At 55.7% G+C, this 22,333-nt stretch overlaps 4 protein-coding genes across 4 annotated transcripts; 2 read left to right on the forward strand and 2 right to left on the reverse strand.

The window, feature by feature from the left end:
* Nucleotides 1-567: 567 nt before the first annotated feature.
* Nucleotides 568-3,759, reverse strand: HER10_EVM0001939 (alpha amylase). The gene is made up of 2 exons (XM_035471671.1): nucleotides 2,391-3,759; nucleotides 568-2,310 (listed from the first exon to the last, which is right to left on the reverse strand). The coding sequence occupies exons 1-2, from the start codon at nucleotides 2,602-2,604 to the stop codon at nucleotides 932-934; spliced, it is 1,593 nt and encodes a 530-aa protein (XP_035328924.1). The 5' UTR covers nucleotides 2,605-3,759; the 3' UTR covers nucleotides 568-931.
* A 3,542-nt stretch (nucleotides 3,760-7,301) lies between these two features.
* Nucleotides 7,302-16,288, forward strand: HER10_EVM0003869 (alpha amylase). Its single transcript, XM_035482938.1, has 3 exons — nucleotides 7,302-9,059; nucleotides 9,122-9,237; nucleotides 9,291-16,288. The coding sequence occupies exons 1-3, from the start codon at nucleotides 8,640-8,642 to the stop codon at nucleotides 15,793-15,795; spliced, it is 7,041 nt and encodes a 2,346-aa protein (XP_035329144.1). The 5' UTR covers nucleotides 7,302-8,639; the 3' UTR covers nucleotides 15,796-16,288.
* Nucleotides 16,289-17,171: 883 nt separating this feature from the next.
* HER10_EVM0011825 (subtilase) lies at nucleotides 17,172-20,606 on the forward strand (the record flags this gene model as incomplete). The annotated part of the gene is made up of 11 exons (XM_035481244.1): nucleotides 17,172-17,318; nucleotides 17,401-17,745; nucleotides 17,834-17,918; nucleotides 18,102-18,543; nucleotides 18,581-18,799; nucleotides 18,835-19,611; nucleotides 19,679-19,788; nucleotides 19,846-19,954; nucleotides 20,011-20,098; nucleotides 20,163-20,413; nucleotides 20,480-20,606. 11 exons carry the CDS (start codon nucleotides 17,172-17,174, stop codon nucleotides 20,604-20,606), a joined length of 2,700 nt encoding a protein of 899 aa, XP_035330139.1.
* A 38-nt stretch (nucleotides 20,607-20,644) lies between these two features.
* HER10_EVM0006155 (uncharacterized protein) lies at nucleotides 20,645-21,851 on the reverse strand. Its single transcript, XM_035475748.1, has one exon. The coding sequence runs from the start codon at nucleotides 21,709-21,711 to the stop codon at nucleotides 20,731-20,733; it is 981 nt and encodes a 326-aa protein (XP_035329430.1). The 5' UTR covers nucleotides 21,712-21,851; the 3' UTR covers nucleotides 20,645-20,730.
* Between the last annotated feature and the right edge of the window lie 482 nt (nucleotides 21,852-22,333).

Consider the following 22,333-nt stretch of genomic DNA (forward strand, 5'->3'; position numbering starts at 1 on the left):
TGTGCAAATGCTGGGTTACCCGGGATAGATGGATAACTAAATAATGCCCAGGGAAAGAAAAGCTTGGCCACGATTAATATACGGAGGACGCCGAACTGTTCAGCGCCGAGGAGAAGGAAAGAAGGGGGAAAAATAAATAAACAAACGGGGGATTGTTTGGGGAAGGGGGATTGCTTCTTCACCGTTCATGCAGTTCCATTCTGAATGGCATGATACTATGGACTCGGCTGTTTTCGGCCTCCGTTTAATACTGGCCACTTGGACAAGTGATGTGCAGCCAGCACCCGGCGGGCGAATATTCTGGGGAGAGAGAGAGAGGGAGTTTACTCCGTAGCGCGTCTGCGTTGTCTCGATTTGGAACGGGTCCTGGGCATGGGCAGATAATGGAAACGAACCCCAGCTATCCGCCGCTATCGTGAAGTTTCGCGGGCGGAATGTGCTAGCCGGGCCGTATCGAGCATTTCAATGATCTCATAGATGGTCACGGAGCCGTCCGTCGCGCTTCTTTGTTTTATGTACCGAGTACCAATTCTCACAGAAGCTCAACGTTGATATTATGACTAATTTATTTCCGAAAAGATTGGTCTGGTATCACTATGAACAAATGCAAGAAAAATAAAACCAAGATACATTGTAAAAGGATGGAATAGCATTACTCACCAGACCACGTGAGAGCTTCGTTTGGAACATGCGGCCCGGGGGTGGGGGAGGATAATTACACTGATAAGAGATGATAGTCTGCGTCATGATAGCCGCCATTGAATTATCCAAACTCCGCTTGCTTGCGAAAAAAAAGACTCGACGATGTGAAGAAGAAAACATGTGTCTGGCTTGCAGTACACCCGCCCGAGTCGCGCCCTATTTTTCTTCTCTGCTGATTTTTGCCCTTTTTTTGTCAATGTCTCACATTTCATAACCAATGGTGGGTGGCTTATGCGAGGAGCGCAAAAGAAACGGCCATGACGGAAGCCAGGACCAGGGTCATGCTGCTGCCGATGAAGCCGGCGGCGCTCTTGCTCTGGCCAGCGGCAGTGGTGCCATTGGGGCAGATCTTGGTGGCGTCGATGGAGGACGCAAGAACGACGGCACGGGGCTGGCCCTTCTCCATGTACAGAGTGACGTTGCCGGTGCCGTCGGCGGTGCTGGTGCCGCAGGTGGTGACCTCGACGACCGCATCACCGGGGTTGAAGCCGCCAACGCTGAGCTGGTAGGTGTCGCCCTTGGAGCTCTTGTTGGTGACGCAGAAGACGACCTGGGCGCCCGCGGGGCCCTTGCGGAGGCACAGGTGGGTGTTCTCGACGAAGAGCTGCTCAGAGGCCGTGGTGGCGAAGTCCTTGTTGGTGGCCTGGAGGGCGTTACGGGTCTTGAGGAGGGTAGAGGTGAGCTGGTAGATGGGCGCGGTGGTGTCGTACTTGGATTGCCAGAGGGGCTCACGGTTGAAGGGAGTCGAGTTACCGTTGAAGTGCTGCTCCTGTCCCTGGTAGACGGTGGGGATACCGTCAGTCAAAAGGATGTAAGCCATGGCGTTCTTGGCAAGCTCGATATCCTCATCATAGACGGCGAAACGGGGCATGTCGTGGTTCTCGACGAAAGATCCGAGGGCGAAGATGTCGGTGCAGCCATCGCGGGCCTGGGAGCGCCAGTCGGCGAGCTCGTTCATGTCACCACCGAAGAAGACCTTGTTGAGGGGGTAGTACTCGATGTAGTTGGGCATGCCGGGCAGCAGGTTCAGGGTCTGGTAGCGGCAGAAGTCGGCGGGGGCTCCGGTCAGGACCTCACCGAAGGCGAAGACGCCAGAGGCGTTGACAAAGGTAGGCAGGAAGGCATCGTTGACGTGCTTGGCCGCATCGATACGGAGACCATCGATAGAGTAGTTGGAGACGAGTTCCTTGATCCACTTGCCAAACTCATCGACGACGGTGGTCTTCTCGGTGGCCAGATCGGCGAGGGCAACGCCGTAGGGGTAGAGCCAGCAGTCCTGGTAGTTGGTGCTGTTGTCCCACTCGGTGACGTTGCAGTAAGGGTGGAAGTCGGACTCCTCGTTGAAGGGGTTGAACTTGGAGTAGTCGAGCTTGGGGGGCAGGCTGTCGAGCTTCTGGACCATGTTGTTGACGACGACATCGACCATGAGGTACATGTCACGGTTGTGCATCTCCTTGACCAGGTTCTTGAAGTCGTCCGAGGTACCGAACTTATCGTTGAGGGCGTAGTTATCGAGAGACCAGTAACCGTGGTAAGCCTCACCGACGGCGGTGTCATCGTCCATGTTCTTGACAATGGGGCTGATCTGGATAGCAGTGAAGCCCATGTCTGGTGGTCATGGTCAGTTGGGAGGCCCAGGGTCTCTGGGCTAAAGCCCGTGATGCATTCATCTACAGTCATTTACTCACTTTGGATGTAGTCGAGCTTGTTGGTCAAGCCGGCCCATGTGCCACCACAGAACTTGTAAAGCTCACACTCGTGGTCGGTTGAGCCATCGGTATGAGCGTAACGATCGATCATGACCTGGTAGATGGATCTGGACTTCCACGCCTCGAGGTCGGCAGCCTCGACGAGAGCAGAGAGGGCCGTGACGGCGGCCCACGCAAGTGTTGAGGTACGCATGGTGATGATTTTGACTGATGATGTCTGTTTGAACGAACGACTGCGCCGCGTATGGGCGTTGAATTAACGATTGGTTTTGCGCTTGGGTGCGAGCGTGATGAAAGGAATGGATAGGGTCGGAGAGGATTTGCGGCGCACACACAACGATATAGACCTTTGGGATGTAAGAGGGACAGGACCGATGAACGAATGGACGGGGAACCCTTCAATGGAGAATGGAGTGGCAACGAGTGACTGGCTCTGGGAGCTTGCAAGAGAAAAAAAGGGGTGGGAAGCCCGGGTAGATTAGACGAGTGACTAGAGTAGGACGTGGAGTCGGTTGATCGGTTGACAGTGAAAGAAGAGGGGCCAAGCGCGTCAAAACGAGACTCACGCTGTGAACACGAGGGTCGATCAGCAGAGGGAAAAAAAAACCGAGAGAGTGTGGTGGACTAGGTGACTAGGGACAGTCTACGGTATACTAGGCAAACTCTTAGCAGTCACAAGTGTTGGATGTGTATCTATATTCGCACATACTCCTCCGTAGTACGGGTAGTGTACTCAATAATGTTCCGTACTCCGTACCTTCTGACGGCACTGGGCAGAGGGTTCGGGACTGCGGATGAACCAATGCAAGGTACCAGAAACACAGACAGCGCGGAGAAGCAGACAAAGACAAGAGGGTCACGGAACAACAGGCCGAGGGACGGATGGGCTTGGAAATGGCTTGGAGGAAATGACGGTTCCTGGCAACTTTGCCGTACTTGGCCGCAAATGTCAATGCCTCGGATCGAATGGGACGACGAGGCCCACACGGGGGGCGCAAGTGTGTCAATAACCATGACCAACAGCTGGTTGACGGGAAATTGAACCCAAGCAGAGGAAGAGAGAGAGAGACAGAGAGAAGAGAGAGACCACGGGGGATACGATGGTCGATACGGCGGCCAAGCCGGGGGGTGTGGAGGCGACCGCGCTAGAAGGGGATAGTGACACTGACGGAAAGGAAACCCGAGCGTTGGGTGAGGGAAGCAGAGTCTTGTATTTGAAGAGGAGAGAGAGAGGGCAGGAGACTGCAGAAGCGACATGAGGAAGTGGAAAGCCGTCCAAGATGCAGATGGAGACGTAGTAGGTAGGATTGGTAGAGAGTTGCGTACTCAGCACCCAAACGGCGATATGTATGTACGGAAAATGAAGGCGAGGGGAACAGAAGCTGTGTGCTGAGTGAGGCCCGCCAGGATATAGCCACAGCGATGCACGGCTATGGAAAGGCTCTTGATCGATGATGCATGCCTAGACGTGACAATGGGCGGAAAGGATGAGGATAATTAATGGTGGTGTCGTTGGTCACGATGGTGTGTGGTCAAAGTGGTGTGGTGTGGTGAAAAGGGTGAAAAGGTGGTGGGAAACTGCCGCCAACGGCGCAGCAAAACGGACGGTGCTGTGATGAATGCGTGGCTGCTTGACCAATGAGAAGGAGCAATTGGAGTGTTCAAACTGTGCAGGTACGAAGAAATACGAGAGACTCGGCGAGAGATGAGGGATGGAATTGGTACAAGGTCGAACCTGTCAAACCTGTGTTATTTTGGACAGCAACCAATCCCAAAAGGTACGTATCTGGCTTTGGCTGCTTTGGCTGCTTTGGCTGCTTGGAAAACCTCGTTTCCCCTGCCAAGAAACGCCAGTGCAGCGCCGCCAACGCCGCCAACGGTGCGGCCTTGAAAAGCCGTGGGAACTTTTTGGAATGGGATTGCGAGCTTATCCCAAAAGAGTGTGGTGGTACCACGACATGGGACGTCACGTCGGCAGTGACAATTGGTCGCGTTGGACACGAACTGATGGCACCAAGACTCGAATGGCACTGGTAGTCTGGCAGTGTGAGCACTGATGAACAAACTTAATAGCGTGCTTTGTCTTGTTGACGGGTTGACGGTTGGCGCTGGCGACGCTGATGCAAAGACGTGGCGACGCGACGGCGCTGTAAACGACCGAGATTGGCCCTTCTCTTGATGAGCCGACTTGGTGTTTACTGTGTACCATTCTGAAGACAGATGGACCTGAGAGGGCACAGCGTGGCAGACATGTTCTTGGTGTCTTCTTGGCAGCGGCGCTGGACAACGGGAGGCTTGTTGTCTGGTTATTGGCCCGCGTTGCTTGGTGTTTGCTTGTCTGCGCCGCAGCTTCTCTTACTAAGACTCCTGTCCAGACTCAAGAGTCTTGATGAGACGACATTTGATGGCTTCGGGGCCTGGTTGGCTTGCAATTGAGCACTCGCATTCCAACCAGTGGCAGCCGAAATTCGATAGAGAGTGCGAGAGCAAATTCTGCCAGTCCTTTTCCCTCCCTGCCTGACCAGTGACAGCCTATCTGGCAGTCGGAGTGCATAAGGTAAGGTAGCGTGTCCTGCAGGTGAACGCGGGCGTTATATTTTGTTGACAGATGATAAGAAGCCCGTGGTCAATTTGGCAAAGGGGGAAAAAAGGAGTCTGTGTGTTGCTGACTTGTGGTTGGTGCGAGTGCCAAGTGTGGGCGCCATTACTTTCGCTACTTGCTTAGATAATCAACAATAATTGGACAACTGGAGGAAATCAGTCCCGAAATGGACGCAACTCCCACCGTCCTGTCCCACAAACATCCCAACTCCATGGATTCTTGCTTCTCCAGGGGAGAGGGGGGAAGGGAGGAAAAGAAGAGGGGAATACCGAATTGACTGGGGAACTCACTTAAACTCTATAAAGCCTTTCGAGGCAGCCCCTCGCCGTGCAAGGCACGGCTTCTTCGACGGCTTTCGCTCGATAGGCCTCCTGAAGGCTGAGTGAGCCCTGAATTGAGTTTCTCGTCAACTCCTGGAAACCGGAACTTGGAAAAATAGCTGGAAGGCATGGGACTCCCCAGATACCATCATCAATCGGTCGTGTGTCTTGTCATGATGAGACGTAGGGCAGGACAGGGCAGTGAGGCGAAGAAAGGGCCAACGCCACCAAAAGAAAAGGAGTTCGCGTGGCCTTGGACCCTTGGCTCTCAGCTCGGCGTGGCTTCTGGTTTAGGCGAACATCACCCCTTCCCGCTTTCCCCTCCAGACCCGTCTCCTTCCTCAATCTTTATCCATCAACTCACTCGTTCTTGCCCTTCTTCTCGCAGTGTTCCCCTCCTTCCCAAGATCCAATGTGATTCTAGCGACTGGCAGCAGCGAACCACGGCATCAGTCCTTCCCATCACGTCGCGCCCAGAAGATGCCCAGACACGCCAGTAAAGAGAACCAAGAGGGCTTCTCTCCTCTGACTCGCTTGATTGCACCGACCGCTCTTGTGCGATACGGCCGATCGTCGCGGGCAAGTGCTGCACCGCGGTAGGAGTCGTGGACTTGTGCAAGGGGGCCCGGCCCCGGTCGGCAGCAAGCGCAGGTGCTCCTCCGACCGACCCCTGGCCCTGGTACCCCGGTCCCAGCCGTCCTATTCGAGGCTACCTCCTCCTGCCCAAGTGGGTCAAGTCCTTGAGAAGTCCAGGGACCCTGCTTCCACCGCAGCACTGTGTAGGTACGTACATGAGTACAAAATAGCTGGACAAGGGAAGAGCTGGAAACGCAGTAAGGTACCTTACACAGTAGTGGAGTTTCTTGAGACGTACTCTTTGCCGGCGTGGCAGGTGGCAGGCGAGCAAAGGAATCCTCAAACTCACAAAGGAACTCGTAGACTGGAGTCAAGGACAGCAGGAGCGGCAGGGCTTGAGGGAAGGAAGCCACACTATGTCTTGAGCGTGGCTGACATTGATTGATTTGGAGCCAAGTATTGGCCAAGACACCGCCAAGTGGATCTCCCGTGGCTGAGGAGTTGTTTTCAGCGCAATGATTGCAACGGCCGCTGTTAATCCTTCAGAAGTTCAGACTGACTGCCTGGCCTCAGCCTTTCTCCCCAGTAGGATTCGGGAGACATCAGACATTCGACATTCTCTTCCTCCCGCATTGCAATCTGTCACACGGTGTCACTCGGGGAAAATAATTCCAAGCTCCATGTGCAGTTCCCCAGGGCTGGGACCACTCTTTGTTCAGTGTTGTTCCTTTTCTTCGGCGCTGTTGCATCCACCAAAGTACCTACTTAATCACTTTTTGTGTGCGACATTAGGTAAGCTGTAGTCACGGCTCAAAAGCGCATTTCTTAGCACTGCTGGCGACCCGGATGCTAATGCGCGCGGTCTAGGCAGGACAAGATCAAATTTGATTTGCTTTTCTCGACCTTCCTTCTCAAATCCTTCCATGCCGCCATGGCAGACTTGTCGCTTCCTCCTGCGTTAGCTTCCCCACGAGTCGACGTCACGATCACGATCAGACAAACGCGCCCGACGTGTTCCTGTTCCTGGCTTGGCCCAAGTCTACGCCGCACTAAGGCGCCTTACTACACAGTACGAAACTACCATGAGATACTCCGTACACTACAGCACCTTTAGTCCTGAAAGACTTGGTGACTTGTTAGACAGGAAGCAGCAACAGCCGGTCGAGCTAGCAGTAGCCAGTACGGACGGGGTGCCACACCATCGCCCTCTGAGCATAAACGGTTTATGCTAGTTGAGATGAACCCCTCCGATTTCCATCTGCCAACGACGCGGCCACAACGCCCACCCTCAGCCTGCCTGCCAGGCCAGGCCAGGCACGCCGCACCTCGCACCTCCCGTTGCCCACCGCCTTTGAACGGGTCCGGCCCCTTGAGCCTCAAGTCTCCAACTGTTCCCGACTGGGAAATCACTGTTTTCTGGATAATCTTTGACAGCATGGATCACCCGTCCTGACAGCCTGGTTCGTCTCCAACGTCTCGTATTCTTCCTGGGGGTACCGCCCGAAGCAAAACTGACTCGATACAGGAGAGCACGTCCTTGGAGCCAGGGGCCCTACTTGACAGCGGATACTTGGACCGACGACGGAGCTCGCCCGAACCGACCAACAAGATGCACCAGACCGTGCCGGCTTATCCTTGGTCTTCAACACGCTACGCGCACACTGGCCAGAATGACATCCTCGCCCCTGTTCGCCGCTGACCTCGGGGCCACCGTATTGGACAGTCTCTTTTGTGGATATTGTCCAAAATGGTAATTCAAGACGGAGCCCGCCAATCTCCCATCGCACTCATGGTTCGCTCCCACCCAGGCACTTGCCTGCACCCTTTGCATATCCATATTCCAAACTTCGTATAGCCAGAATTAGCCCTGACCACTACACCCCCGGAGCCACATTGTCATGTACCAAGAGAGAGGGGTCTGACGAACAAGAGGAGCAGGCACAGGTACCTTTCTTTGCCTTTTCTTTACTGCGCTTACTTTATACTCCCTACCCACGGCCTACAGACTCGCTCTCTGGACAGTGGAAACTGGAGAAGAGGCACAGCGAGGTCCTGCTTCCGAGAGAAAGGGCTAACGATTCGGCTGGCCCGTTCCTGCAGAAGGAAGCCCCATCCGCCCATCACGGAATCGATGCCCTGCGGCCCTGCGGCCTGCTCGCCTGCATCCCCTTCCCCATCCCCATCCCACTCTCGCCCCCCAGACCCAAGAACCAAGACCCAAGACCAAGACTCGCAGACCTGACAGTGTCAGACTGGAGCCTTGAGAGGCGAGGCGGACGGAAAGATCCTTTCCATGGACTCTTCTACGGTGGCCCCCCCAGCCACTCTGCTATTGTACCATGTGCCTGTTCCCTCAATTCCTGTGCCCGTGCTTCTTGTGCCTTTGCCTGTGCCTTCGCCAGTGATCCCCCTTTCCGCCTTCAGCCTGGGGCATATTGCAATTGGACTGACCCAAGCTCCTACGAGATTACCCCCTTTTCTACCGGTACCAGCGTGGCGTTGACGGCCGAGTTTTCTTCCCATCCGTCCCGCGCTTTGCCTTGCAACCCATCCCGTCATTCGTTCTTGCTTGCTTGCTGGTCTGCTTCGCGGCCTTTCTCTCCTCCCCCCATCCCATCACCACCACACTCCTTCGAGCTTCACTTCGTCACTCATTCCTGTTTGTCTTTTTTTTTGCTTGTACAATCTTTTGCTCACTCGCCCCTCCCGGCGAGTAAGAGTTCACACAAAATGTCTAATTCAGTATTGGCTTGGGCACTTACACTCCTTACCACATCATCAACCCTCGTTTCAGGCCTCAAATACACCGCGAGCGAAGTCGATTACAACCTCAACACCAACAGATTAGCAAAGAGCCCTGCCGAATACTCAGGAAAGAGAGATGGCCACACCTTCACACCATCACCCCCCAACTGGCGGTTTCCCTACTACACGTTATTCATCGATCGATTCGTAAATGGCGACCCCGATAACGACAATGCCAACGGCACACTTTTCGAACATGATATCATGAGTAACCAGCTCCGTCACGGAGGAGATTTGGCTGGCCTCGTCGATACGTTGGATTACATTCAGGGCATGGGGATCAAGGCACTCTACATTGCTGGTTCACCGTTCATCAACGACCCGTGGAAGGCGGATTCATACTCGGTACGATAAAAGCCTAGGAGCACACGATCCACGGCAGTGACGCGAATACTGACATTTCGCAGCCCCTCGACCTCACTCTCCTCGACAAGCACTATGGTAACATCACGGCGTGGCAAGAAGCTATTGATGAGATTCACAAGAGAGGGATGTATGTGGTCATGGACCAGACTATGGCAACGTAAGTATTCGATGGCTCACGTCGGCCTCTTTTCTGTTACTCACCGCCTCTAGCATGGGTGATTTGATCGGTTTCGAAGGATACCTCAACACGTCCACTCCATTCTCAACTTCGGAGCACAAGGTTCAGTGGAAGACATCCAGAAGATACCTCGACTTCGACATCGGCAACGAATACAATGACTCCTGCACGTACCCGACTTTCTGGTTTGAGGACGGAAACAAGGTCGACGTCTCTTCTCAGCTGAAAGGCTGCTACGACAGTGACTTTGATCAGTACGGTGACATTGAGGCTTTCGGTGTTTTCCCTGATTGGCAGCGTCAATTGGCAAAGTTCGCCTCCGTGCAAGATCGTCTGCGTGAGTGGGTTCCCTCAGTTCGCCAGCGTCTTGAGCTCTTCTCCTGCATGACCATTCAAACCCTCGACATTGATGGATTCCGTATCGACAAGGCTGTTCAGGTCACAGTCGATGCCCAGGCTGAGTGGAGTACCGCCATGCGAAAGTGTGCAAAGGACCTTGGCAAGGAAAACTTCATGGTCGTCGGTGAGATTACCAGTGGTAACACTCTGGGATCTATCTACCTGGGCCGTGGCCGAACCCCCTCCATGGCCTCCGCACTCGAGCTTTCCGACGCCACGAACCTGGATTCAAACAGCTCTTCCACCTCTGGCAGCTTCATTCGTGAGCAAGGCAAGAGCGCCCTTGACGCTGGCGCGTTCCATTACTCAATTTACCGTTTCATGACCCGTTTCCTCGGTTTGAGCGGTCATCTCGAGGCCGGCTACGATCTGCCGACCGACTGGGTTCAGACCTGGAACCAGATGATTCTCACCAACGACTTCTACAACGCCAACACTGGAGAATTCGACCCCCGTCACTTGTATGGTGTCACCAACCAGGACGTTTTCCGCTGGCCCGCCATTGAGAAGGGAACTGAGCGCATGCTGCTCGCCTACTTCATCACCACCCTGCTTCTTCCCGGTGCTCCGCTCGTCTACTATGGCGAGGAACAGAACTTCTATGTTTTGGACAACACTGCCGAGAACTACGTTTTCGGTCGTCAGGCCTTCTCGGCCGCCCAGGCATGGAAAGCACACGGATGCTACGCGGGCAACAATTCCGTCTACGTCGGCTGGCCCATTACCAAGGGCAAGAAGGGTTGTGAGGACGAGACTGTCGCGTACGACCACCGTGATCCCTCGGCCTCGGTACGCAACTGGATGAAGCGCTTGTTCTCTTTCCGCGACAAATATCCCGTTCTTGAGGGTGGCTGGCTCCTTGAGCAGCTTTCCAACAAGACTCATGGCGTCTTGTACTCGGGCAGTCCCACTGCAACCGAGACCGGAATCTGGAGTGTCGCGCGTGGCTATATGAGCAACCAGAACAAGACTGGTGACCCGGTTTGGCTGGTTTACCACAACAGCCCCAACGAGACCACCTACGAGTTTGACTGCAGCAATGAGGCAGATGCGTTCCTCTCGCCCTTCGACGGCAACACCAAGGTCAGAAACTTGTTCAGCACCGATGCCTCCATCACTCTCGAGAGTTCGACAAAGGAGAACGGCTTCAAGGGAGCGGGTCACAAGGCCGGCTGCCTCAGCAGCATCACCATGACGCCTTTCGAGTTCCGCGCTTACGTTCCTGATACCGAGTGGTTGGAGGTTGCTTCTTCCATTACCGGTTTCGAGCCTGGCCATGACACTCCCATTGACTCCACGGATGCCAACGGAAAGATTCCCATCGCCTTCAAGTTCTCGACCGAGATGACTTGCGCCGATGTCACCAAGGCCGTTTCTGCCTACGTCAACGTCGACGCCAACACCCAGACAAACATCACATTCGATACCCCTGTGTGCGGTGCTATGGATCCCATTGAGAAGGAGTCGTGGACGGGCGCTATTGCTTCAGTCTGGAAGTGGTCTGCCAACCTCCAGAACGTCCCTGATGGCATTGTCAAGATCACTGTCGACGGAGTCACAAACACCACGGATCACTTCCTCCTCCGCTTTGGCAAGCCCATCAACCCCGTTGTTTTCCCCGCTTCCGCCAACTACTCGCGGTCTCTGATGCAGCAAAGCGGCACTGAATACTTCATCAACCATGCCGCCCCTGGTGCTAACAAGTGGCGCTACAGCACCAACTGGGGTTCTTCCTGGAGCAGCTGGATGCCCTACACTGGTGCGAGGCAGCGCATGGTCCCCCAAGCCTGGGAGGGTACCGACCTCCAGAAGTGGGAGGGTGAGCATCTCATGGTTCAGTACTTCAGCAAGCCCCTTGGTTCGTCGTCTTTTATCCAGCATGCGGACAACAGTGTCATCCCCTTCTCGCGTCGCTTCCCTCACATTTTCCTCCACGGACCCTTTAACAAGTGGGGTTACGATGCTGGCCTGCCTAACCTGATGACCCAAGTCGGCGACAACATGTGGGAGCTTCACTTCATGTACGAATGGCCCGCCCAGATTCAGCTCAACCTCTGGGGCATCAACCCTGACAACCAACCTGATGCGTCCTTCATTTACGGCGACCCCAACGGCGATGGTGTCCTTGACCGTCTGCCCCCCAGCAGTTTGTCCGACAACGTCGTGAACCTGACTTCGCCGCCCCCGATGCCTGCGCTTTCCTACAAGCTGGTTCTCAACGACGCCAACTGGAACTACGTCGCCGTTCCCCAAGGAAACATGTGGATTCAGATTGTCTTCTTTTTCCTCCTCGGCCTCATGCCCATTATCCTGGCTGGACTGGCTGGCTGGATCTATATGAAGGGTTTCTACCAAGTTAAGATTAACAAATCAGGATTCTCCAAGAAGGGTTGGTTACCACTCAAGCTCGGGAATGAGTCCAACATTAACTTCGGCGAAAAAGGCAAAAGTCTCGAGATGTCCCAAATTCCTCCATCGCCAACCGTCACGCCAGCTGCCGTTGCAGCCACCGGTGGCGCCCCCCGAAGGAAGGTCCTCATCGCCACCATGGAGTACAACATCGACGACTGGAAGATCAGCATCAAGATCGGTGGTCTTGGTGTCATGGCCAAGCTCATGAGTCAAGCTCTCTCCCACGTGGACCTGATCTGGGTTGTCCCTTGCGTTGGCGACGTCGACTACCCCATGGACCACGAAGCCGAACCGATGTTCGTTGAAGTCATGGGCGACTCCTTCGAGGTCAAGGTCAACTACCACGTCTACAAGAACATCACGTACGTCCTCCTCGATGCTCCCATCTTCCGCCAGCAAACCAAGGCCGACCCCTACATCGCGCGTATGGACGATCTCGAGAGTGCCATCCTATACTGTGCCTGGAACAGCTGTATCGCCGAATCCATCAAGCGCTTCAACGCCGACATTTACCACATCAACGATTACCACGGAGCTGCTGCTCCTCTCTACCTCCTCCCGCAGACCATCCCCGTCTGCTTGTCGCTTCACAATGCCGAGTTCCAGGGCATGTGGCCCATGAGAACCGAAGAAGAGCAGAAGGAAGTCTACAGCGTCTTCAACCTTCCCGCCAAGGTCGTCAAGGACTACGTTCAGTACGGTTCCGCCTTCAACCTGTTGCACGCCGCCGCCAGTTACCTTCGTATCCACCAGCGCGGTTTTGGTGCCGTCGGTGTGTCCAAGAAGTACGGTGACCGTTCTTTGGCCCGTTACCCCATTTTCTGGAGTTTGAAGAACATTGGTCAGCTCCCCAACCCGGATCCTTCCGATACTGGAGAATGGAACCCCGAGGAGGATATCAGCAACTCCACCGACGAGATCAAGATCGATGAGACCTTCGAAGCCAACCGCGCCACCCTCAGAAGACAAGCTCAAGAGTGGGCCGGTCTCGATGTAAACCCAAATGCGGATCTCTTCGTCTTCGTCGGTAGATGGAGTTTGCAAAAGGGTGTCGATCTGATTGCCGATCTGTTCCCCAGCATCCTCGAGAAGTACCCCTCTGTTCAGCTTATTGCTATTGGCCCAGTCATCGACTTGTACGGCAAGTTCGCCGCCCTCAAGCTGGCCAAGCTCATGGAGAAGTACCCTGGCCGTGTTTTCAGCAAGCCTGAGTTCACTCAGCTGCCTCCCTACATTTTCAGCGGTGCTGAATTCGCTCTTATCCCCTCTCGTGACGAGCCCTTCGGTCTTGTCGCCGTCGAGTTCGGTCGCAAGGGTGCCTTGGGTGTTGGTGCCCGTGTTGGTGGCCTGGGCCAGATGCCTGGCTTTTGGTTCACCGTTGAGTCAATGAGTCCCCAGCATTTGCTTCACCAATTCAAGCAGGCCATTGCTTCAGCTCTTGCTTGCAAGCCTAGAAAGCGTGCTCTTATGCGCGCATGGAGTGCCAAGCAGCGTTTCCCCGTGGCGCAATGGATCAGACAACTCGACACTCTGTACAACGACTCTATTAAGGTTCACAACAAGGAGGCTGCCAAGCAGAAGAAGGCTGGCGGCATTCGCAACCTTACCGACTCTTCCTTGAGATCAAGCGTTGCCGTCAGCGAGTACGGTGCTGAGCTCACCCCCACTGGCTCGAGAGCTCCCTCACCTCTCCCGCCGCCGAGCCGTATCGCCAGCCCTGCGGGCCGCCTCAACTCTCCCGACCTCCAGACACCCAACATGCCGTGGTCGACGATCTCCTCTTCCCGACGCAGCTCTTTCTCGAGCTCAATCGGTGGCCGTGACAGCATGCTTGCCCCCCGCGACAGCATGTTTGCCAGCGGTCGTGAGAGTATGGTTAGTGTTGACAGCTTCGCGATTCGCGCCCAGAACGACATCTCCTCTCCTCAGACTCCCGGCTTCGGCGACGCTCTTGGCCTGCCCCAGCCGAGTTTCTACAAGCAGCAGCGCAACAGCTCTCAGCTGTCCCTGCCCGATGTCGTCGGTGATCGCCACGACCTCAAGCTGCAGAATGTGGACCAGAACTTCACTGATAAGAACGGAGAGTTCTACGCAGAGTTCGAACAGATGCTTAACAAGCTTACAGCCAAGAACTCAGGCACAGACCTGTGCATCGAAAACTATCTCAAGAAGAGTGAAAAGAAGTGGTTCGCAAGATACAGAGACGCCAAGCTCGGCCGCAGAGATCACAGCAGGTCAAGAAGCCCTGCGCCTGGCAGCCGCCCTGGCTCCAGCAAGGGACTCGGTGCCAAGTTCGACGTCGATGAGCGTGGCCGTAGTCGCACTCCTAGTGGTCTCACCGGAGCGTCTCGCTATGATGACAGCCCTGTCGACGACGAGTTCCTTCTGGGCGACAACTATAACGCGCCTACTGGTCTCAAGAAGATCCTGTCCATTCGCATCGGCGACTGGCCCATCTACGCCTTCTTCCTCGCCTTCGCTCAAGTTATCTCCATCAACTCGTACCAGATCGTCCTGCTTACGGGTGACACCAACCAGACGCCTCTGAAGCTTTACATCGTTGCCGCAACGTACCTAGTAACATCAGCCCTGTGGTGGATCCTGGTGCGCTTCACCAAGTCCGTTTACGCCTTGTCTCTGCCCTGGGTCTTCTTCGGCCTCGCTTTCGCTCTCCTGGGAATCTCGCCTTACCTGACTCCTTGGCAAGCCAGCGCTGCTATGCAAGACGCCGCCACTGCCATTTATGCTGCTGGCGCCAGCGCTGGTGCTCTGTCATTCGCACTCAACTTTGGTGACGAAGGTGGTGCTCCCACGAAGCAATGGATTACTCGTGCCTTGGCCGTCGCTGGTGTTGCTCAGGTCTACTCCCTGATGCTCTGGTACTGGGGATCTCTTACTCACACCCCGGAGACTTCCCCCTTGGCCTTCTTCGACGGTACCAATATCTCCAAGGGTATTGTCGTCTGTATTCCTATCGCCATCATGCTCTGGTCCATCGGTCTTGTCCTGTTCTTCGGTCTTCCTGACTACTATCGCCAGGCGCCCGACAACATCCCTGGATTTTACATCTCTCTCGCCCGCCGCAAGCTTGTACCCGTCTTCTTCATCATGATCATCATCCAGAACTACTGGCTGTCGGCGCCTTACGGCCGCAACTGGGGTTTCCTCTTCTCCTCGCAGTTTATCCCTGGATGGGGTGTTGTTCTTCTCGCCCTTGGATTCTTCGTCGTCCTCTGGTCCATCATCCTCTACGTCTTCTCCTTCTTCTCCGAGAGCCACACATGGCTTCTGCCAATCTTCGCCATCGGCTTGTGCGCTCCTCGTTGGGCGCAGATGCTTTGGGGTACCAGCAGCATGGGCATGTACCTTCCCTGGGCTGGTGGCCCTGTTGGCTCGGCCATCCTGTCTCGCTGCCTGTGGCTGTGGCTTGGCCTCTTGGACAACATCCAGGGTGTCGGTCTGGGTATGATGCTGCTCGCGACGCTGACTCGCCAGCACGTGTTGGCCGTTCTCATCGGCGCTCAAATTGTGGGCAGTGCCTTCACGATGCTGGCGCGCGCGACGAGTCCCAACGCTCTCTCGCCCAACACAACCTTCCCTGATTTCTCCCAGGGCCTGATGCCCGGAGTCTCAAGTTACTGGTTCTGGATCTGCCTGGGCTTCCAGCTGGTGATCCCCATCCTCTTCTTCAAGTTCTTCAGAAAGGAGCAGGTATCAAAGCCTTAAAGAGATCATGCAAATATTACTGCGATGCGAAACAAAAAACACAAATACCCGGAGGCCGCGATGCGCTTTGCGCCGCAAAACAAAAACGCCGCGCCGCGCCGCGCCTCTTGTCACGTTTGGTCTTTGGGTCAGGGGTCCGGTTCACTTCCGACTTATGGGGCCTATCTTGGTTGTATAATGATGTATAACTTCTTTTTATATACACACACATAACTATCGCGTTTGAACAAAAGCGTTCGTTCATGGTCTACGAATTGGCTCTCTCGCGCGAGCGCTCGCATAGCCGAGGGGGAAAATAGGGACGAAGGGGCAAAAAAGCCTCCGTCACTTTGCATGTTATTTCTCATTCTCATTAACAAAACACATACACGCCGTTCTCTGGCCTCGTTGAGAGTTGCAGAGAGCGGCGGGAGGTTGGGAGGCGAAAACCAATCTTTGACGGCAACAACGCTCATGGAAAATTATTTAGATTTAGACTCACGCTATGTCCTCGCTCTTTTTTTTATTTATTCTTGAATCATGAATAATACCTTTGCAATCAATGAGTTCCTGATCCCTTTGCGTTTGCCTTGACTGAACCGTGACGAACAGATTAAACCACCGCCTCGACTTGTTGAGAAGATGTGAGTACGCCCATTTACATATTTCCATCCAGGCCCTAAACTAACCTTCCATTGAGTGATTCGCCGCGGGGTAGGTGGGATCATTCTCCAAACGAACACCAATCGCCTCATAACTCCACGGCTCATTCCGAAGCAAGCTGCGACTCTGGCACCACTCACCCGAAGGAACTTGGCACCTAAAGCGCGGTACTCGCGATAATAGGCACCGGACTCCGAGGCCGCTGTGCTTTCCGACTTTATCCCTCCGGAATTTCCAGAATACGAAGATGCGCGTCTGCTAGCGTGCATACCGAAAATTAAAGATATGGGCGGGAATAGAGTCAAGGTTTAGGTTACCAAGCTCAAGACGGCAGGTCGCTGCAAGGTACGGGATGTGATACGTAGGATTTGGGTGTTGGACGCCCAGCCCAGGTGTGGACCGGCGTTGCTTGGCTTCCAAGGTGAGGTCGCCTCGGGGGTGGAGATGTCGCTGCGACGACTGCCGAAAGAGGATGGGAGACCGGGGTTTCTTCACGCTGGGTGCATGGCGTGTCGTGGTGTCGACATTGTCGATACGAGATCGTCAAGAGGTCCTATTATGGTATCACGCGAGAGCGGGCATGTTTGCCAACGGCTCTCTTTCTCATAAATGGTCTTCATCACCCGGCAAATATGTCGTTGAGAGGAAGAGGAAAAGTCAGGGACTGGCTGGTTCTTCTGAACGATCGTTTCGTTTGAGACTTCACATTCGTTTTTCATACCGACTGACCGACTATGCGTGTCGCGAGTGCCCTCATCTCCGTCTTGGCCTTGGCCGGCGCGGGAACAGCCCGAGTTTCCCGGCGCGCCATCGACGAAGATGCTCGTCCTTCCAACGACACAGCTGTCGCGCCCAAGAAGTTCATTGTCGAACTCGAGCAGGTTCGTTTTTCTTACTTCCTGACCACAGGAGAAAACCATCAGACTACCTTAGTAAGAGGACGCATGCTAATACGCCTGATAGGGAGCCGACAAGGATGCCGTAGTCCAGCAGCTCCAGGCCAACGACCCGGGCAGCAAGATCCTCAAGGTCTTTGACTCGTCCCTCTTCAACGGCATCGCCGTCGAGTCGGAAAGCGAGAACACGGACTCGCTCGAGGCGATCGTGCCCGTCGTCAAGGCGTGGCACTCGACGCGCATCCAGCTCGCGCCCGTCGTGGCGGGGGAGTCGTTCAGCGACGATGCGAGGGCGCTCAATTACTCGATCCACTGGATGACGGGCGTGGACAAGCTCCATGAGCAGGGGATCTTTGGGAAGGGCGTCAAGGTTGGCGTTGTTGATACGGGGACGGAGTATACGCATCCTGCTGTGAGTCTCTCTCTCTTTTCTGTGGCTGTCTGGGGGAGGGAGTGGTGAATGATGAGATCTCAGGAACTGACGACATGTGACAAAACAGCTTGGTGGGTGCTTTGGTGAGGGTTGTAAGGTTGCTGCTGGGTATGACTTTGTCGGTGACGAGAGTGAGTTCATGACTACTACACGTTGAGCTGACGATGGAACTAACTTTGAGCAGCGAACTGGCCTTATCCCGGAGCAGAGCGGCAACCTGATGAGGACCCCATGGACCAGGCCGGTCACGGAACGCACGTCGCTGGCATCATTGCCGGCAAAAGCTCCGAGTATGTGACAACGTCTCAGGACTAGCTTGGTCAGGGAAACGAAAGCCTTAGCTAAACGCGTCAATAGGTTCACCGGAGTTGCCCCTGAAGCCACAATCTACTCATACAAGGTCTTCGGCCCTAATGTGAGTTGCTCAGTCTGGATCCCCCCCGTCCCTTGGAGACATGCTGACATCAATTCTCAGGAGGGCACAGCTGAGGAAGTCCTAATCGAAGCTTTCCTGCGCGCCTACGACGACGGCGTCGACATCATCACCGCCTCCGTCGGCTCCACCGGCGGCTGGTCCGACAACGCCTGGGCCCTCGTGGCCTCCCGCATCGTCGAGCAGGGCGTCGTCGTCACCATCGCCGCCGGCAACTCGGGCGACGTCGGTCCCTTCTTCCCCAGCAGCGGCGCCGCCGGCAAAGACGTGCTAGCCATCGGCTCCGCCGACGCCTCCATCGTCTCGGCCCGCCAGTTCGCCGGCACATTCACGCTCGACGGCCAGTCCAACCGTACCATCCTCGGCTACCGTCCCGCCGAGGAGCTCTTCCCGGCCGAGATCGTCGGCTGGCCCATCGTCCCCGTCACGCTCAACATCAGCGTCGAGAACGACGCCTGCTCGCCGCTCCCCGAGGGTCTCAACTTCACAAACACCATCCCGCTCGTGCGCTTCGACGAGGGGTGCCAGGATTACATCCGCCAGCGATGGGTCCAGGAGCGCGGCGCGCGCTTCATGCTCTTCTACCTCACCGACCGGCCCGTCGTCGGCTTCTCGGGCTCCGGCTGGGCACAGAGCAAATGGGGCCTCCTGTCCAAGGACGCGGGCGAGGCCATTGTCAAGACGGTCATCGCCGGCGGCAGCGTCACGGCCGACTTCTCGCTCGACCAGAACAGCAACTACGTTGCCATGTACAACGCCGGCGGCGGGAAACCCTCGCAGTTCACCTCGTGGGGCGGTACCTTTGACCTCGAGCTCAAGCCTGACGTCACGGCGCCGGGCGGGCGCATCTTTGCGCCGTTCATCGGCCACCGCTACCGCGACCTGTCGGGAACGTCCATGGCTTGCCCGTACGTCGCCGGCGTCGCGGCGCTGTATATCTCTGCGCGCGGCGGCCGCTCCATCCACGGCGCGGGCTTTGCTAGGGCGCTGCACGCGCGCATTGTCGCCTCGGGCCGCGCGATCCCGTGGTCCGACGGCACGACGAAGGATTTCGGGTTCTGGGCGCCGCCGATCCAGGTCGGTAGCGGGTTGATTGATGCCGTCTCCGTGTTGAACGCCACGTCGCAGTTGTCCGGGGAGACAAAGTTTGCGTTGAACGACACGCATCACTTTTCGCGGTACCACCAGGTCGATATCACGAATACCGGCCCGACGGAGCTCGAGTATATTTTCACGGTGCAGAATGCCGCTGGATTCGAGGCATATTGGACTGCTGAGGCTGCTGATGCTGGGATCTCGGCTGTGCCGCGTATCAAGGATCTTGTTGAGATTGAGCCGGTTAAGATTGGGGCTGTTGTCAGCTTGCCGGCGGGCGGGTTCAAGGTTGGGCCTGGGCAGACCAAGACTGCGAAGTGAGTTGCCTCTTTTCCAATGTTGGGAAGCTGAATGGAGACAGCCGTGGCTAACGCTGAGACGAAGGTTCTCCTTTGATATTCCCCAAGGTCTCAACGCTTCGAGACTTCCCGTCTTCAGCGGCAAGATTCTCATCGGATCGAGCGCCGGCGATGTGCTCTCGGTGCCCTATTATGGTGAACATTGGTTTCCCCCTTTTGCGCTGAGCTTTTTCACTGACAAGAGGTACAAAGGTGTCGGCGGTAGCATCAAGCATGACATTGCCGATATGTTTTACACCTCCTACGGATACCCCCGTGTCTCGTCTGGTGTCAACCGCACCGCTCTCTCTGAGAAGCCTAGGTACGGTTTCCAGGTATACAAGTGAAGGGAGACAACAAACTTACACCCATCATCAGCTTCACCTTTGACCTCTCCCTCGCCAAACAAGACTTTGTAAGGCTCCAAGTCGCTCTGACCTGGGGCTCCCGCCAGGTCCGCTGGGATGTAAGCAGAGATTCTTTCCCCTCTCAAAGAACCGAGGGAATACTAACCCTCGTCTTCTCTGCAGGTCTACGAACCCACCTACCAAGAGCGCGAGTGGGTATACCCTCCCGTCGTCGGCGAGAATAAGTACGTCGGCTCTGTGGCCAGCTTCGACGTCTACAACAGCGTCAACTACCCCGTCTTCGACCCGGCCACCGACAGCGTGAACAATACCTTCTCTTATCCTCTGCAGGACCAGTCTCGCGATTCCCCCTACGAGTCGTGGTGGCTTGGCAAGCTGGCGGATGGAAGCCAGATTAAGCCTGGAAAGTACAAGTAAGTCATCCTTCACCTGGGTTTCATACCATCATGTGGCCACGTAGACTAACACCCACGAACTAGGTGGCGTATCGCGGCTTTGAAGGCCTTTGGTAACCCCAAGGCGTCGGATAACTGGGAGATTTTCGAGACGCCTGTGATTGAGGTCCTTCCGCTTGCCGGAAGCAATGCCACTGCTTTCCGGCGTTGAAACCTCTACTACAATCTAATGTAACATCGCTATCCGACTCCTGTAGATTCACGGTAAATCCAAACCACTTTTTCGTGCGCCCCAAATGTTCCAAACGTAGTCCCATCAGCCTGCAAGTGTATCATCATTCCATCGCAACCAACTCATCACCGGTCGCAACCGGCTTGTCCGCATCAGCGTCCTTACTTATCTCCTTACCAAAGATACTCTTCTCGTCAAAGAAATTCACCTCCTGCTCGAGCGCAGCCTTGGCAAGCCGGTCCGCCTCCTTATTCTCCTTCTTCGGCACCTGCCAAAACTCCACCGCCACGCCCGCCTGGCCCAGCGACATCATGGTGAGCATCAAATTATCCCACAGATCCTCGTTCTTGACCTTTTCGCCCTTTGTGTTCTTCCACCCGTTGGCGAGCCACTTCTTCATGTGCGGCGGCTCGCCGTTCCTGCCGCCCGCGACGCCCTCGACGAGATACGCCGAGTCGCTCTTGACGACGACGTGGTGCAACTTGAAGGACGGCTGTGACCGCCGTGACAACGACCGCATGGTGGGCAGTCCCTTGGTGGCGATCGTCGTCGCCTCCATCAACCCCACGATGGCGGCGTAGAGGTCGGCGCGCTGCTGCGTGTGCTGCGGGCGGTCGCGGCCGTCGCTGCCGTCCGTGTCCTTCATGACGTGGCCCCGGTCTTTGGCGTCGGGGATGCGGCAGGCGCGGTTGAGCGGGTTGCCGGGGCCGAGGTGGACGCCAACGGCGGATTTGGTGGGCGGTTGGTCCGGGCTGTTCTGGGGCGGGCAGACGCCGTGGACGGCGATGACGAGGGAGTCGGTGTGGTGGGAGAGAGCCGCCACGGGCTCGTCGTCGTCGTCCCCGAATTGGATGGTGCGGACGGTGATGTTGGTGTTGGCGAGGGTGGTCCGGGTGATGGCGTTGTGGCAACGTACGTGGACGAGGTTGAGGGGCCCGTGGGAGCCGGGGAGTTCTAGATTGGTTGGGTTCTCGCCGTAGAGATCCGTGTGGTCGTGGGGAAAGCGGCGGACGACGTAGCCGTCCGAGTTTGGCTCGACGAGGAGGCCGACGGGGTGGTTGGCGTGGGGGTCGTGACGAACCATGTTGGCGGGTTCGTGAATGGCGGTGAAGTCGTGTTGTGGGTGAGGTTAGGGGATCTGTCTACGGGATTGATTATCTGTCTTGTATGTTTGAGCGGTCCACAATGATGAGATCATAAAGTGGCAGGTGAGATGGATGAGATGGATGAGAATGAGAGTGGCAAGCGTGAGAATGTAGTGAAGTGGAGATGCAGCGTTCCATCAAAACTGCACTGCCGTCCCACTTTTCCCCGGTCCGCTTTCTTCTGTCTCTCGACTGACTGTTAGGCTAAAGAAATGTCCAGTGCTGCCAGAATCGGATATTCGATAGGCTGTGAAGCATTCTCGAGTTTCCCAAGGATTTAGTCGAATTATCGCCCATATTCCACTTTGCCTGAGGTGGAACATGAGAAGACGGCACCGGAGAGGTCTTACCGGACCCGGCAGACAGATAGTGGGTCCCGGATGCCGACCGGGCCCGCTTCCACGCCGAGTTGCACAATGCTTAGTTCACAGCTCCAGGACCACGAATGCCTTGGCAGGAAGGCGAATATATAGAAATAGCGTACGCCTCCACTTGCCAAGTTAGATCTGGCTTCAATGGCTTACGTTTGACAGCCCCCACGCTTACCAAGTATATCGTGAC

The sequence above is a fragment of the Colletotrichum scovillei genome, assembly GCF_011075155.1.
Source record: "Colletotrichum scovillei strain TJNH1 chromosome Unknown Contig00009, whole genome shotgun sequence".
Taxonomy (NCBI): domain Eukaryota; kingdom Fungi; phylum Ascomycota; class Sordariomycetes; order Glomerellales; family Glomerellaceae; genus Colletotrichum; species Colletotrichum scovillei.

Excerpts from the sequence above, each read along its gene's own strand:
- HER10_EVM0001939 (XM_035471671.1), bottom strand. The coding sequence starts at position 2,604 with ATGCGTACCTCAACACTTGCGTGGGCCGCCGTCACGGCCCTCTCTGCT. Across the intron at positions 2,311-2,390 it reads CAAGCTCGACTACATCCAAA|ACATGGGCTTCACTGCTATC; the intron begins GTGAGTAAATGA and ends CATGACCACCAG.
- HER10_EVM0003869 (XM_035482938.1), top strand. The coding sequence starts at position 8,640 with ATGTCTAATTCAGTATTGGCTTGGGCACTTACACTCCTTACCACATCA. Across the intron at positions 9,060-9,121 it reads GGAAGGCGGATTCATACTCG|CCCCTCGACCTCACTCTCCT; the intron begins GTACGATAAAAG and ends GACATTTCGCAG. Across the intron at positions 9,238-9,290 it reads ATGGACCAGACTATGGCAAC|CATGGGTGATTTGATCGGTT; the intron begins GTAAGTATTCGA and ends CACCGCCTCTAG.
- HER10_EVM0006155 (XM_035475748.1), bottom strand. The coding sequence starts at position 21,711 with ATGGTTCGTCACGACCCCCACGCCAACCACCCCGTCGGCCTCCTCGTC.